Source organism: Silurus meridionalis, chromosome 17 (genome assembly GCF_014805685.1).
Source record: "Silurus meridionalis isolate SWU-2019-XX chromosome 17, ASM1480568v1, whole genome shotgun sequence".
NCBI lineage: Eukaryota > Metazoa > Chordata > Actinopteri > Siluriformes > Siluridae > Silurus > Silurus meridionalis.
The window spans coordinates 7,804,600-7,818,812 of record NC_060900.1 but is presented as its reverse complement, the minus strand read 5'-3'; the positions used below and the strand labels follow the sequence as shown (position 1 = coordinate 7,818,812).

General features: G+C 40.5%; 1 protein-coding gene across 5 annotated transcripts; it reads left to right on the top strand.

The window, feature by feature from the left end:
• Positions 1-1,672: 1,672 nt before the first annotated feature.
• Positions 1,673-7,723, top strand: ubiad1 (UbiA prenyltransferase domain containing 1). Of its 5 annotated transcripts, XR_006928394.1 has the most exons (5): positions 1,674-1,932; positions 2,407-2,977; positions 6,483-6,999; positions 7,329-7,389; positions 7,505-7,723. XR_006928394.1 is itself a non-coding variant. In XM_046872379.1 (4 exons), exons 2-3 carry the CDS (start codon positions 2,425-2,427, stop codon positions 6,968-6,970), a joined length of 1,041 nt encoding a protein of 346 aa, XP_046728335.1. In that variant the 5' UTR covers positions 1,674-1,932; positions 2,407-2,424; the 3' UTR covers positions 6,971-6,999; positions 7,329-7,723. The 5 variants fall into 5 exon arrangements, 3 of the variants coding, with proteins under 3 accessions (XP_046728336.1, XP_046728335.1, XP_046728333.1); XR_006928393.1 differs by having other exon boundaries at positions 6,483-7,389; XM_046872379.1 differs by having other exon boundaries at positions 7,329-7,723.
• The last annotated feature ends 6,490 nt before the right edge of the window (positions 7,724-14,213 follow it).

Here is a 14,213-nt window from a genome sequence, read left to right as displayed (position 1 = left end):
AAATAAACAAAAGCAAAAAATCTTCCTTAAGCATGAATAACAGCTTTACACACTCTCTGAATCCAGACAGTTCGTTTCTCCAAACTTTCAAGTGATATATTTTGCTGTGCCTTTAATAAAACTTGCCAAAGTTGTTCTTCTCAATTTGGAGATTTATTTCTGAACTTGCGATTAAGTTCACCCCAGAGCAGTTCAGTAGGATTTGGGTGCAAGGGCAGGCTATTTCATGATAGATAAAAAACTCCAGCCGACTGTTTTGCTCTCTAAATAACGCATACAGAGATTGGACGTACAATTCAGGTCATTTGTCTTGTTGTATGGTAAAGTCGGTTCCAATAAGTCGTAGTCCAGATGTAATTGCATTGTGATGTATTATGGAATGGTAGCCAACCTTCCCTGCTCCAAAAGAAACCCCACACCACCTCCATGTTTGACTGTGGGTGTGAGGAAGTCTGCTAATATCTTCTCCCCTGTCTTACACAAGTTGTTCTGTTAAAGCCAGAAATGTCAAACTCATCTGTCTACAGAACTTTTTTCCAGTCATTCACTATCCAACTCTTGGGTGTTTTTACCTTTTACTTAGTTTGTTGAATATAAACAAAAGGCAGATTCATGTGTCTCAAAAACGATTAAAACCAGGCATCAGCAAACATTTGACACTGTCCGATAAATAAATGACATTATAACACCATACTAACCACTAACCTTTTGTATTACATTTTTTACTGACATTAGACAATATTAGCTACTTAATCCCTCATTGTTTAAGCCATGATATCCACAGCACAATGGCTTCCCTTACAACTGCCAACCTTTTTTCACCCCCAAATGATGGTAAAGTGTGATTTTTGCATATGGATTTCAGAAATCTTAGGGCCCCCTGGTGGATCAAGAAGTCTAAATGACCTCTCAGGCCACTCAAAGCAAGACATAGCTCTGATGATATCTATGAGGGTAAAAAAGTTTAAAGATACATAAATAGACATACTGAAGGTATAAAGGTGTATGCTTAAGGGGATCATAGCAGTGACTTTCCTTGTCATTGTTAAGTTAACTTTTTCCTTAACAGTTAACAGTTGCCTTGTGACAACCTTCCAAAGTTTATTGTTTTGAGATCAGAAAATCGGGCTTGTAAGCGACTTGTGAGGCAGATTTAGCCTCCCACAAAAGAATTTGATAAATATACCTGCCACTTTGACTCTAAAAGTACACCCAAGTGGAAACCGCTTGTATGTTTACTAGAGATGTAAGACAAAGAAAAAAATAAAATAAAAATTAAAGCAAGGCGTTTTCCCCCCTGTTCTGTCTTCAGGAAGATGCAGCTCTACCTCTGCCATGTTAATCTATATTCTATGTGAATCTTGTGAATATTAGTTATTGGTCACTTTCTAAATAATAAAAGTACAGTCTTTCTTGACTTCTCGTGACGGTGAATTTTCTCATAATCTCGACATAAGTAGTTTTGTCGTAATCACGACTTCTCGTGAAAATGTTCTGCCTCTATAATAATAATAATAATCATCTGATCTAATAATGTCCTCCTGTGGTACACATTTAAATAATGAGAACGAAAGGTTAAATTGTGTGAATAAAAAAGAAAAACAAAAAAATGAAGGGGGAATGTGATTCATTTACACGCTTTGCGAAAATGATTGAGTGCGGATCTTAAGTAAGGGCATTTTGTTTCCGCCCGGAGGGAACACGTTGCTGTACATCAGAGGGCTGGACGAAATGGCGTGCGTGTGCAGTTTGCTATTGACAGAGGGATGTTAGCTGGGTTGCTAAGCTAAATAGCTTTAGAGTTGACACGTCGGCTGTGAGTGTGTTGGCAGGTTAAGGATTCGAGCGCTGGAGGAGAGAATAAATCACAGGACGATGTGTCCACAGTGCGTCAAATAAACGTTTAACTTGTCACAGTGGGACAGAGAGCAGGTATGTGGGGAAAATGCTAACTAGTTTTGAGAATTGTCCTCAACTTCAAATGCGCACGAGTGTCTCCTAATCCTCTATAATCTCAGCCTGGCTAGTCATGATTAGCCTTTAGCAGTCTGAATGAATTGAGAATAAGATCAAATGAGCATGGAATGGTTTAAAAAGACATTTGAAGCTCGTGCTGGTTTGGGTGACAGGAGGTTTATATGATTTATATGCTCATTGTCCTCCAGTATTTCGCTGCTTTGCTCACTATTCTTGACCTCACTTGACCACTTGACCTCGATTAAACTGTGTGTGTGTGTGTGTGTGTGTGTGTGTGTGTGTGTGTTGGTCACGTGGTTTATTCCTAAACTCCCACCACTTATATTTAAATGTCTCAGGTGGTCATGTATGTAACCCTCAACCTTTGTCAGACTCTTTTTTTTTTGTTAGTTTATTTGATCTTTGAATATCTTTGTGTGTGTATTTGAGGCAGGAACACAGGTAGCGATGGCAGCTGGCCAGAAGAAAAGCGCCGCAGAGACGCACTTGCTGCCCGGCTCGAACGACCTGAACGGCTCGAAAGCACAAGGAGTGACACCAACCAAACGAACCTGCAAAGGCAAGAGTTCTCGGCTGTCCAAGATGGCCTCGGGTGTCCAGGTGAAGTGTGCGGCCTACGTCCTGGCCTTGCGGCCGTGGAGCTTTAGCGCCTCTCTGACGCCCGTGGCTTTAGGAAGCGCTCTGGCCTACAAGCTGGAGGGCTCCGTGGACTTTGTGATCTTGCTGGTGTGCGCCGTCGCCGTCCTGGTGGTGCACGGCGCCGGTAACCTCGTGAACACTTACTACGATTTCTCCAAGGGAATCGACCACAAGAAGAGCGACGACAGGACTCTGGTGGACCGCATCCTAGAGCCGCAGGACGTGGTGATGTTCGGCGCCGTGCTCTATTCGGTGGGATGTCTGTGCGCCACGCTGTTGTATTTTCTTTCTACGCTCAGGCTCGAGCATCTGGCGCTCATCTATTTCGGAGGGCTGTCCAGCTCGTTTTTGTACACTGGAGGTAAAAACAAATATATATAAAAAGTCGCTAAAATGCTCACACAAAAAAAAAAAATCATATTCACAAATAGAAACTTTTCTATGTGTATATATATATATATATATATATATATATATATATATATATATATATATATATATATATATACCGATCAGTCATAACATTATTAATGGTGAAGTGAAAGGCAGAGCAGAGAGTTATGATGAGTTATCATGAGATCCTGACCTGAAGATGAATCACTTGGGATGACCAGCAGTTCGGTTTTGCTAGCATTGAGTTTTGGTTGATGAGCACTCATCCAAGAAGATATGTTCGCCAAGCATGCCAAGATCCGAGCGGAAGCTGTGGCATCTGAGGGAGGAAAAGATGAGCTGAGAGTCGTCAGACCAAGTACTGAACCTTGTGGGACACCAGTGTAGAGTCTGCGTGGGGCAGATGTGGACCCCCTCCATATTAGCAAGCCATTCCCAAGGTGCCCTGTGGATACCAAGGCTCCTGAGGGATATACAAAAGAGTCTTATGGTCGAATGCTGCTGAAAGGTCAAGGAGGACGAGTACAGACGACAGCTTGGCTGTCTGAGCAGCATGTATTTTCTTAGAGACAGCCAAAAGGGTCGTCTTTGTGGAATGCCTGGTTTGAAGCCAGACTGGTTTAAATCATGGAGGTTGTTCTGTGAGAGAAGAGATGTCGGTCTGTAGTTGTTAATGTCCGATGGATCCAGAGCAGATTTCTTTAAGATGGGAATGACCCTGGCTTGTTTGAAGGTGGTTGGCACATGACCAGATGCTAACGACCCATTGATGATCTTGGAGATGAACACCAAGAGGTCTTGTGAGATAGTCTGAAGTGTAGTTGATAGGATTGAATCCAGAGGGCAGGTGGTGAGATTGCAAGATTGTTTGACTTGCAGTATCACTTCTTCTGCTATGTTTGAGAAGCTTGGCAACAAAGGAGTAGTCAATTCCTGGCTGTGTAGTTTAGTCTTTGTTGGGGAGGATGTGAAGGCCTGGCAGATTTCCTCAATCTTCTTATCCAATATATGTACCAATATAAACACTGAGCGTCACTGGCCTTAGCAGGGTTACCTTCGACCTTCAGTATAAATGTGTAAGCCTGCCAACAATTCACAATTTAAGTGAGACTGAAATTACCCTCGATTAATCACCTGAGAGAACTAAGAAGCACAGACCAACACTATAAAATCAGCACTATAGGACACTATAGAATAATTAATGCTATACAGGGTGACAATGCAAATAACACACTGGAATCAACTGAGTTAAGTAGATATACAAAAGTCAGAATCCTACCTTACTAAAGCACACACATTAGGCAGCAAGTGAACATTTTGTTCTCAAAGTTGATGTTAGAAGCAGGAAAAACGGGCAAGCGCAATGACATAAGCGAGTTTGACTAGAGCCAAATAGTGATGGCTAGATGACTGGGACAGAGCGTCTACAAAACTAGAGGTCGACCGATTTGGGTTTTTCTCTGGCAGATGCCGAAATAAGGTGCAGATTATTTTGGGCAGTTTTCTTTTTTCCACCCCTTCATCTCATAAGATCTAACCATTAATTAATAAGACGTGATACAGAAAATTGCTTAATTCAAACGTTTATTTAACAACACAAGCCTCTCCAATCAGTGCAGTTTGAAACACATCTGGTTAAAGGCTCACTAACAATACAGTTTCAGAAAGTTACGTCCATTCTCTCTCCAAAAGTAGCATCATATTTAACCAATGAAATATATAAGGCTAGATAAAGAATAAATGATAAGAACTTAAAGCTCGGGACAGTGAGCGGTGAGAGAGAACTCCGATTGGCTAATTAGCTTAGCGAATGAGCAAAAAGTAAACGGAACACGCTTGTTGTCATTCTTGCTTGTCTTTGCAACTTAGGAGTCACGATTGAAGAAAAATCCACACGGATCAATTAGTAATGAACGGAGCAGGTATTAAAGCTGCTTGCTTTATATATTTACATTCCTAACTGTTCCGGCGTCCCTGTTTGGATGCCGATTACAGACTACTGCCACCTGGTGGTATGGGAGAGTTATGTTCTCTCAAGCAATTGCAGAACGTACACGCACGGTTTGGTGCGTCAGATGCGCCTGCCTAATAATCTGCCTAAATTGCCGCACAAACGGCCGATGCCGATTAATCAAAGTTCTCCAAAAATCCTGTATCTATCAAAAGTGGTCCAAGGAAGGAACAGTGGTAAACCGGGGTCCAGGGTTATGGGCAGCCAAGGTTTACTGATTCACAAGGGGAGCGAAGGCTGGCTAAAAAAGTTAATGCTGTTAATGCTCGATGGATCAGGACTGTTTTAGCAGCAAACGGAGGACCAACACAATATTAGGCAGGTGGTCATAATTTTATGCCTGATTGGTGTACATATTGGGCACAGTTTAAAGTGCCTACACTATATGGACAAAAACTATTGGGACATCTGACTTTTCCAGCCGTATGTGGTTCCTTTCCAAGCTTCTACCACATGATCGGGAGAAAGGTGGCACTTAAGGTCAAATCCTAGGTGTTTTTTTTTTTTTTCGGCTGCATTTTCGACACGCTTTGCTCTTCTACCTCTCTCTCTCTCTCTCTCTCTCTCTCTCTCTCTCTCTCTCTCTCTCTCTATGTCACCAACTCACAGCAGGTGTTGAATAATCGCACTAGCATTTTTGTCACATCTGTTTAGGGTGTGTGTGTGTGCACACTGTTTTTGTTCTGGTTATACAGAATCCAGAGGCCTAAAGAGGGTTGTGTTGAGCTCATCATCAGAGTTTTTGCAGTATTATAGCCCCCTCTGGTAGCAGTTGGAGATCAGGATTATATGTTGCTCATAGTCACAGAGGTGCAGGACGACATCCCTGCAAACACAGAACAATGAAAGAACTCTGGAAAGCGGCACAAGCTACACACGGACTCGTAATAAGCAGAATTAAACAGATCGTTTTGCTTTTAGAGTTAGAGGCACATAATTGTATATACAAGTCTTTTTTATTATTATTAATATTAATTAATTATAAAATTTTTCCTACACTTGAACTAGTAGATCCAAAACTGTTCAAGCATGAAAATGCACTTGTTCACAAACCCACCTACATAACGATATTTTTTGCATGGGTTGGAGTGAAGGATCTTAAGTTACCTGCAATAGAGCTCTGAACTCAAACCTAAGGAAAAAATTTGACTGCCCCAGTTCTCTTCCCCCTACGTCAGTACCTGACTTCACTAACAATTTTTTAAATCTCGACTGAACACAAATCTTCATAAGCACACACCAAACTCTAATTTTCCTAAAAGAGTGGAGGTTAATATAGCAGGAAATGGGGATGAATACAATTAATACAAATCAAACGATCAGGTGTCCACAAACTTTTGTCCATATATTTTTATATTTTTATATTTTTCATTTTTATGTATTTGAATTTTGATGTTCGTTCTAATTGATAGCCTTTGTAGATGAACTATTTATATTGGGTTGTCACTTCTGTTTTGGACAGGAATCGGTCTCAAGTACGTGGCGCTGGGTGACGTGGTGATCCTGATCACGTTCGGGCCTCTGGCCGTGTTGTTTGCGCACGCGGTGCAGGTGGGCCACCTGTCCGTGTTGCCCCTGGTGTATGCCGTGCCACTCGCCCTGCACGCCGAGGCCATCCTGCACAGCAACAACACGCGGGACATGCAGTCGGACCGCAGCGCCGGCATTGTCACGCTCGCCATCCTGGCCGGCCCGGCTCTCTCTTATGTCCTCTACAACGTGCTGCTCTTCGCACCCTACGTGGTGTTCTGTGTGCTGGCCACGCGCTACACCATCAGCATGGCGCTGCCGCTGCTCACACTGCCCATGGCCTTTCCTCTAGAGCGCCAGTTCCGCAGTCAGCACTACAGCAAGATCCCGCTCAAAACGGCCAAGCTCAACCTGCTCGTGGGACTTTTTTACGTCTTCGGGATCATTCTGTCCCCGACGGGGAGCCTGCCACTGTTATAAAAGAGCGCCACCTTTCTCATTTTTATGCTGTAAAACAAATTGACTTTTGAAATATTGAACTTGGTACCTTCTGAATATTATTTATATATATATATATATATATATATATATATATATATATATATATATATAATATAATATAAAAAAAAAAACTCTTCATCCAAAAAGGCTTAACCTGCAAGTAGGACCAGCCATATTGAAAAATACTTTATACCACCTGAGACAAAAGAGAACTTTTCGTTTTCGGCCATTTTTCGTGTTAAAGATTTAAAAGATTTTACACCAGGTCTTTTTTTTTTTCTTTTTATAGTTTATTTTTTCCTCAATTTAATAATTTGCTGTTTAATTTATGCTTCAGGATTAACGAACACTTTGCAGAGGTACCGAACCTGCTGGAAACATCAGTATTCTTTGAAACGGTGTGTAAACAGTTTGTTTATTAACTGCGCAGTTGCAGAACATTTGCAAAAATCTGTGATATGACCATGATCCTAAATTTACACCTGTTCAAATCCATTCATTTTCATTGTGTAGGAATAAACTGAGCCAGACGTACTGTGGGCTTCAGCACTTCAGCACGTTGAGACTGACCGGCTTGTTACACGTTAAATCGGCTGCTCAGACCCAAACCTGAACTGAAGCTTTCAAGAAGGGAGAATAAAAATATGATTCATGAACATCTCATATGAATAATCATCTTTGATAAAGAACAACATCTGGCTTAAAAAATAAATAAATTACATTTTAAAATAAGTTGTATTTATTTATTTTTTTACTATAATGCTCTTCAGGGATACTGCATGACAAAAAAGGTTTAAAAAACAATGCCACACATTTCATTCCAACAGACGTAAAGTTTGTGGACACCTGAGCACAAGATTGTATGTGCCTTTTAAACATCCCATTCCACATTTAGTCGCCATTTGTTATAATAATAACCGCTATTTTTCTGGGAAGATGTGCCACTAGATTCTGGCGTGTGCTTGTGGAGATTTGTGCTCATTCAGCTACAAGGGTATTGGTAAAGTCAGGTACTGATGTAGGGGTGAGGAGGTCTGGGGTGCAGTCAACGTTCACATTCATCTCAAAGGTGTTCAACAGGGTTAAAGTCGGCGCTCTATAGCAGACAAGATCTTCCACTGCAACTCTCGTAAACCATATACTCATGGAGCTCACAGGGGCATAGTGATGCTGGAACAGGTTTGGATCTCCGAGGGTGCAAGTGAAGGAAAAATTTCATTCCAATGCATCTGAATACATTCTATACAATGGTGTGTCTTGTGATAAAAGTTTAGGGGAGAAACACATATGGGTGGAAAAGTCAGGTGTCCCAATACTTTTCATGACCAAGCAGGAAGTTGCTGACCCTCTTAAAGGAAATAATGCTTTGAAATGTTCCTCAACTCGTAATTGCTACCTTAAAAATGTTTTTTTCCTGAGCACAAGTGTCTCTGACGTCACTTCAACATGCCATTTTTAGTAAGAATTAAACTGTGTTCTGTTTTTCTTGTTTGTTTTTTTGTTAATTGATCATGATTGAAATCTTAATATTCGTGTTCTATAAGATTTTTTGATCACACCATCTCATTTTCAGCAGGTCTTACATCCACTAATGAATCAACATTTTATTTCACATAAATACATATTGTATACAGCTAGCTTTAATTCTGACTTCAATCAGAGCTGGATTTATGGAAAAGCTCTAATATGGTAAGCAGTTAAAAGGTTGCCAGTCACCAACAATTGTAGGAAAAATACGCAGCGTGATATAAAGTGAGGCTCGGGCCCATTTCTTTTAAGCCCAGACTAGATTGCTGTAGCATAGTGCAGACACTCCTGAGGTAGTCGCACATCATCAACCACATCATCAGCAGTGATTGAGAAGGTGGAGATGAAATTCAGTTGTCAGCGTAATGAACGAGAACAAGATGGATTATGGCTTTTCACCACCCAACCCCTTAAAGACATGTTTTTAAAGGTGAAAGTTAAAGTATATAGACTTTGTTCAAAAATAAAAGGACAGGTACAGAACTGTAAGAGTTTATTAAGAGTTATGTAGTCTATCTAGTGATTGAAGGTTTCCTCATTCAAAAAGGGCATTTTGTAGTTTCCCGATATGCTACATGGCCAAATTTTTGTAGACCCCTGATCATCACATCCATATGCTATCAGATTTAATCCTTGCTTTGCTGTTGTGGTAATCTGAACTTTTTTGAGTAAGGGGCTTGTGGGAATTTCCATCATCACTTTAAATCATCTGAAAGGTGGGGGAATAGGGTGGGAGTAGGGCCAGTATAGTTTCTTGGGAAACCATGTCTCCATGTACTTAGTTTTGTGCACAGGGGCATTGCCATGCTGGAGCAGGTTTAGGTTTTACCCCTTAGCTTGAGGGAAATCATCTTCATGCTGCAGCATATAAAGACACGTTCTATACTAGTGTGTAAACAGAACAGTTTAGGGAAAGAACTTGTGTGTTGCACTTCTGTGTGATGACATTTAATCAAATTTCTTCATCTTTGCTATGCCAATAGTGCAAGTTTCTTCATCTTTGCCTGAACTAATAGTGCAAGTTTCTTCATCTTTGCTGGCATTCCATCTTTTCATCTTCCTTGGCCAATCACATGTCTTATCTTCATCATCGGTAATCCAATTGCAGCCAGGGAGTTTTTTTTATTCTCTATTTGTTAAACTGGGACGCATATTCTCTGGAATTAAACAAAGTGAGGTAAAATGAACTAAACGACAACTTACAATAACCACAATAGACTACATATTTTCTTGAATTTTATGGTCCATTAAGGTGTGTTATGATCTATGGCGAACGTGATGTACATTTTTACAATGAAATGCATTAACATCAACAACATTTTTCTAAATTTTTTCTAGCATGTTGTTACAATAACAGACTTATATTTTTCAAGTCCATGCATTACATTACATTGTTAAGTGTAATGATCAATTATATGATGATACTGCATCACTTCTCATGCTTTTGTCTCCTACTAGAGTTTGGGGTTTGCAGTTTTCATGGAGTGATTTAAATGTCATTATCTGTCATATTAATGATGAGTTATTGTTTACTGTATCTATGTTTATAGTACGGTAGCATTTTAAGTAGTGGTCAAGCCATGGTTTAGACTAATAGCCCTTTGGTGCAGTGGTTAGAGCACTGGTCTTATACCAAACACTTGTTTTGAAGATGAGGGAAGAAATTGAAAGATGATTTCAGGTTGATCTCACGTTTGTTATGCATAATATTGCTATCAAAATTTTGTGAAAAAGAGCAAAATATGTAGCACTTATTGTATTGGATAGTTAATGGTTAATGTATTGAACTTCTGATCAGAAGGTCACAAGTTTAAATCACAGCTTTGCCACTGCTGGGCCCCTGAGAAAGGCCCTAATCCCCCTAAATGCTCAGTTGAATAAGTGGGAGATGTCACTCTGGATAACGGTGTCTAATAATTGCCATAAATGTTATATTCAGGTGTTCACACACTTTTGGATGAATAGTTTTCTCATGGTGGTGAAGTCAAAAAGATCTACATTTTGACATTTTATTTAGACACCAAGTTAGAGTTTCAAAATGAGATCCAATAACAAGACCAGGCATCACATAATAATCAATATACAGCCCGAACAGTTCGAATAAGCTAGAACACTCGTTTTTCTCTTCTCATTTTTGTCCTCGAATGTAGACTGCACAGATGTGGACTATTTAAATGCTTTATGCAAAATCTATGTTAGTGTCTGGGAAATTCTGATACAGCTGAGGCCCCCGCAACTTTCCATGAGGTATTCTAGTGCAAACTCAAACAAGTTCAAAGAATGTAAAAAAAAGCATAATGTTGTTTACCTCCACCCTGCACGCACTTATCTTTAGGGACGTCCTTGTCTTCTGGGGAGTCCAAATGGTTCTCCCACCTATTTTACATGCCCCAGATTTCACACTACACTGCAGAGATAAACAAGTCAGTGTCTAAAATTATACTCAAATTAGGGATATGAAGCAGCAAAAAAAAGGTGATGTGATTCAGAAAAGTGAAATGTTTTCTTATAACGGTGTATTGAGTTTTTATTTCTTTTTCTACCACAGCAATTAACATAATTGCATTTACATTTATTAAGGAATGCACACAGCAACCTGTGGTGTGCCGCTTGAAACAGCAGACGGCGCTGTTTCCTAACAACGACCACAATGAACACTTTTGGTTTTGCTATGGAATCTGCCTCTCTAAAAACGATTTATTTTTACAAGTAATTCTGTATTCAACCCGGAAGTGCTGTGGCCAGAATTTAATTGCAAGGGATTTCACTGATAAGTGTAATGCGTTTTGGGTGGAGGCCAGAAAGCAATAGAAGCAATGATTGCACAACTTTCGTCATTTAGGGTTTAATCTACTGCAAAGCGAGCTTGCCCTGTAAATATTGTTGCTTTATATCAGATCCACTGAAAAGAACATCTTATATCACCATCTCCACCCTCCACCAACTAAACCCCAAGTACCTCACGGATATCCCTATGTGGTAAGCTTTCAAACACAAAAATGCAAGATCCAAAATGGCTGCACCTGATAGTTAAAGAAAATGTGATTCAACAAACTAGGGCCTGAACTAGTGATTGCCTCATAGCTAACATTGCTGCCTCATAGCTCAAGGGTGTAATCCTGAACTCAATTTAGCGTCTTTGTGGAGTTTCCTTGTATGTACTTGTGTCTTTGTGGGTTTTCTCAGGGTTCTCCAGTTTCCTCCAATGCCCTGCAGTGGAATGGTGTCCTATTTGGGGTGATTTGCATAGCCTTGTGTGCATCAGATTGTCTTTCGCTCTCACAGATGTTGGCAGCGTTGACGTCATGTTAAACACGTCTCTGATAATCTTTTCCTATTCTTAACTTCTTTATATGTCTAGAGCAGGAATGAATTGTTTTACTAACAATGTATGGCCAAAAGTGACCATGAAGAAACCAGACCATTTACAGATGTAGCTTCTGTTTGCTGTTATAACTGCTCTGGTCTAGACGTTGAAGCATGGCTGTGAAGAGTTGCTCAATCAACCATCTAAAGCATTAGTAAAGTTGGGCAACACTGTAAAATGAGGAGGCCTGGTACATTTTCAGCTTTGCAGTTCTCTTTGTGCACAGGTGGAACATGTTTCTTCTTCTTCTTTTTCTTTTTTTTTCGGCTTCTCCCATTAGGGGTCGCCACAGCGGATCATCCGTCTCCATACCACCCTGTCCTCTACATCTGCCTCTTTAAACCCAACTACCTGCATGTCCTCCTTCACCACATCCATAAACCTCCTCCTTGGTCTTCCTCTTTTCCTCCTTCCTGGTGGCTCCATCCTCAGCATTCTCCTACCGATATACCCCATGTCTCTCCTCTGCACATGTCCAAACCATCCTAATCTCGCCTCCCTCACCTTGTCACCAAAACGTCCTACATGCGCTGTCCCTCTAATAAACTCATTTCTAATCCTGTCCATCCTCGTCACTCCCAACAAAAATCTCAACATCTTCAGCTGTTTGCAGCTCCTAATTCCAGCAAAGGGGAATCTACAGCATACAGAGACATTTACACTTACGCCACTTTGCAGACGCCCTTATCCAGAGGGTTAAGCAGTTGAGGGTTAAGGGCTTTTTCTTTAAGAGCTTAAAAGTGGCAGCATTAATGAACTGACAGAAATTAAATGATGCCAAGCATTCTGCCCAGGCAAATATGTATAATAAACGAACACACTGCTTTTACTTACTGTTTTATTTTCACACTTGATCCTTTTCTTGTTGTTAACTAAAAGCTGACCATATTTGGCCCTGTTATTAGCCCCAGTATTTTATTTTGGCCCCCTCTATGATTGAGCTTGACACCACTGTGTTACACCCTAAAAAAAAATTCCCACTCTGTGAATCCTCCAAGCAGCGTATGACATAAATTAAGAAATTAAGAAAAAAAACATTAGAAATGTACAAAGCTATAATAATGCAAATGCAAGAAACACATGCATGTGCACGTGTGAAGTGTGCAGTGTGCACACTTGTGCTCGGCATAGGTGCAAAAATGAGTTATGCAGTATATACAAGACATAGAGGCACCGCACAAGGGTGGCATCGCATGAAGTGTATTTATTTTTTGGGAGGGGGAGGGGGGTGGCAATCTTGCGCACCCCTCAGGAAATGTGCAGTTGCACCACTGGTGCAGATTTTTAGATTGGCTCTATGTTTGGGCCACGTTGGGTAATAAAGTAAATATCTCCTTCTCTCTCTCTCTCTCTCTCTCTCTCTCTCTCTCTCTCTCTCTTCTCTCTCTCTCAGTGACCGGTGCTCCTGTCTTCTCTTCGAATCTGCCCGATTCATCCCGAAGCCTTGAATGGCGTCCCCTTCAATTAATGTCCACTCTGTGAAGCTGAAGATGGTTCCATATCAACAGCCTTAAAGCTCTACAAAGTTCCTGGGCAACTCAAGAAATATGAGGATGGATGTGGACTGTAATTAATATCAGTTAACAATTCTGAATTTAAGCACCATCACTAAACAGTACACCTCAACAATGATGGAACTGTAATGACATGAACATTCGGTGGCACCCAGATGAGGATGGTTTATTTTGAGTCTGGTTCCTCTCAAGGTTTCCTCCTAATACTGTTTCAGGGAACTTTTTCTTGCCACAGTAACCACTGGGTAATGGTTCCTAGTAAATTTATAAGGAAAAAACGTATAGGCACAAAACTTATACAAACTTATAACTGATTTATCTCTGTAAAAGCTGCTTTGATCCCATTTTCATTGTGAAAAGCACTATACAAATACAACTTAATTGCATTGCAATGATTTGCATTAAATTGAATTTGCTTAAATTCCATTGCATTGAATAGAATTGAATTCTATTGAAAGAAGATGCACTGATATGACTTGCATTGCACTGAATTGAACTGCTTTGCATTCTCAACACACAGTCTAGACCTTGAACTGCAGAGAGCGCGCGCACCACGTCCAGGCGACGTTCGCGCGTTGCCATGGCAGCAGTGCCTTCCACGCTTCGCGAGTGTTATTAAACAACAACAAAAAAAATCTTAATTTTTTTTAAAGGCACATTAACAACCACGCATAACAATAAACCTCTTTTAGGTCTTAATATCACAAAAAATTGCGCTTGAGAATAAAAAAAAAAAAAGAAAAAACGCGATCCTGAATCTAACGTGAAGCTTGCGCGCATGCGCACTTACTCTCGCTAGTAACGAGCGTCCAGG

Coding starts and splice junctions, on each gene's coding strand:
- ubiad1 (XM_046872380.1), top strand. CDS start 2,425: ATGGCAGCTGGCCAGAAGAAAAGCGCCGCAGAGACGCACTTGCTGCCC. Junction 2,978..6,482: donor CTCGTTTTTGTACACTGGAG/GTAAAAACAAAT, acceptor TGTTTTGGACAG/GAATCGGTCTCAAGTACGTG.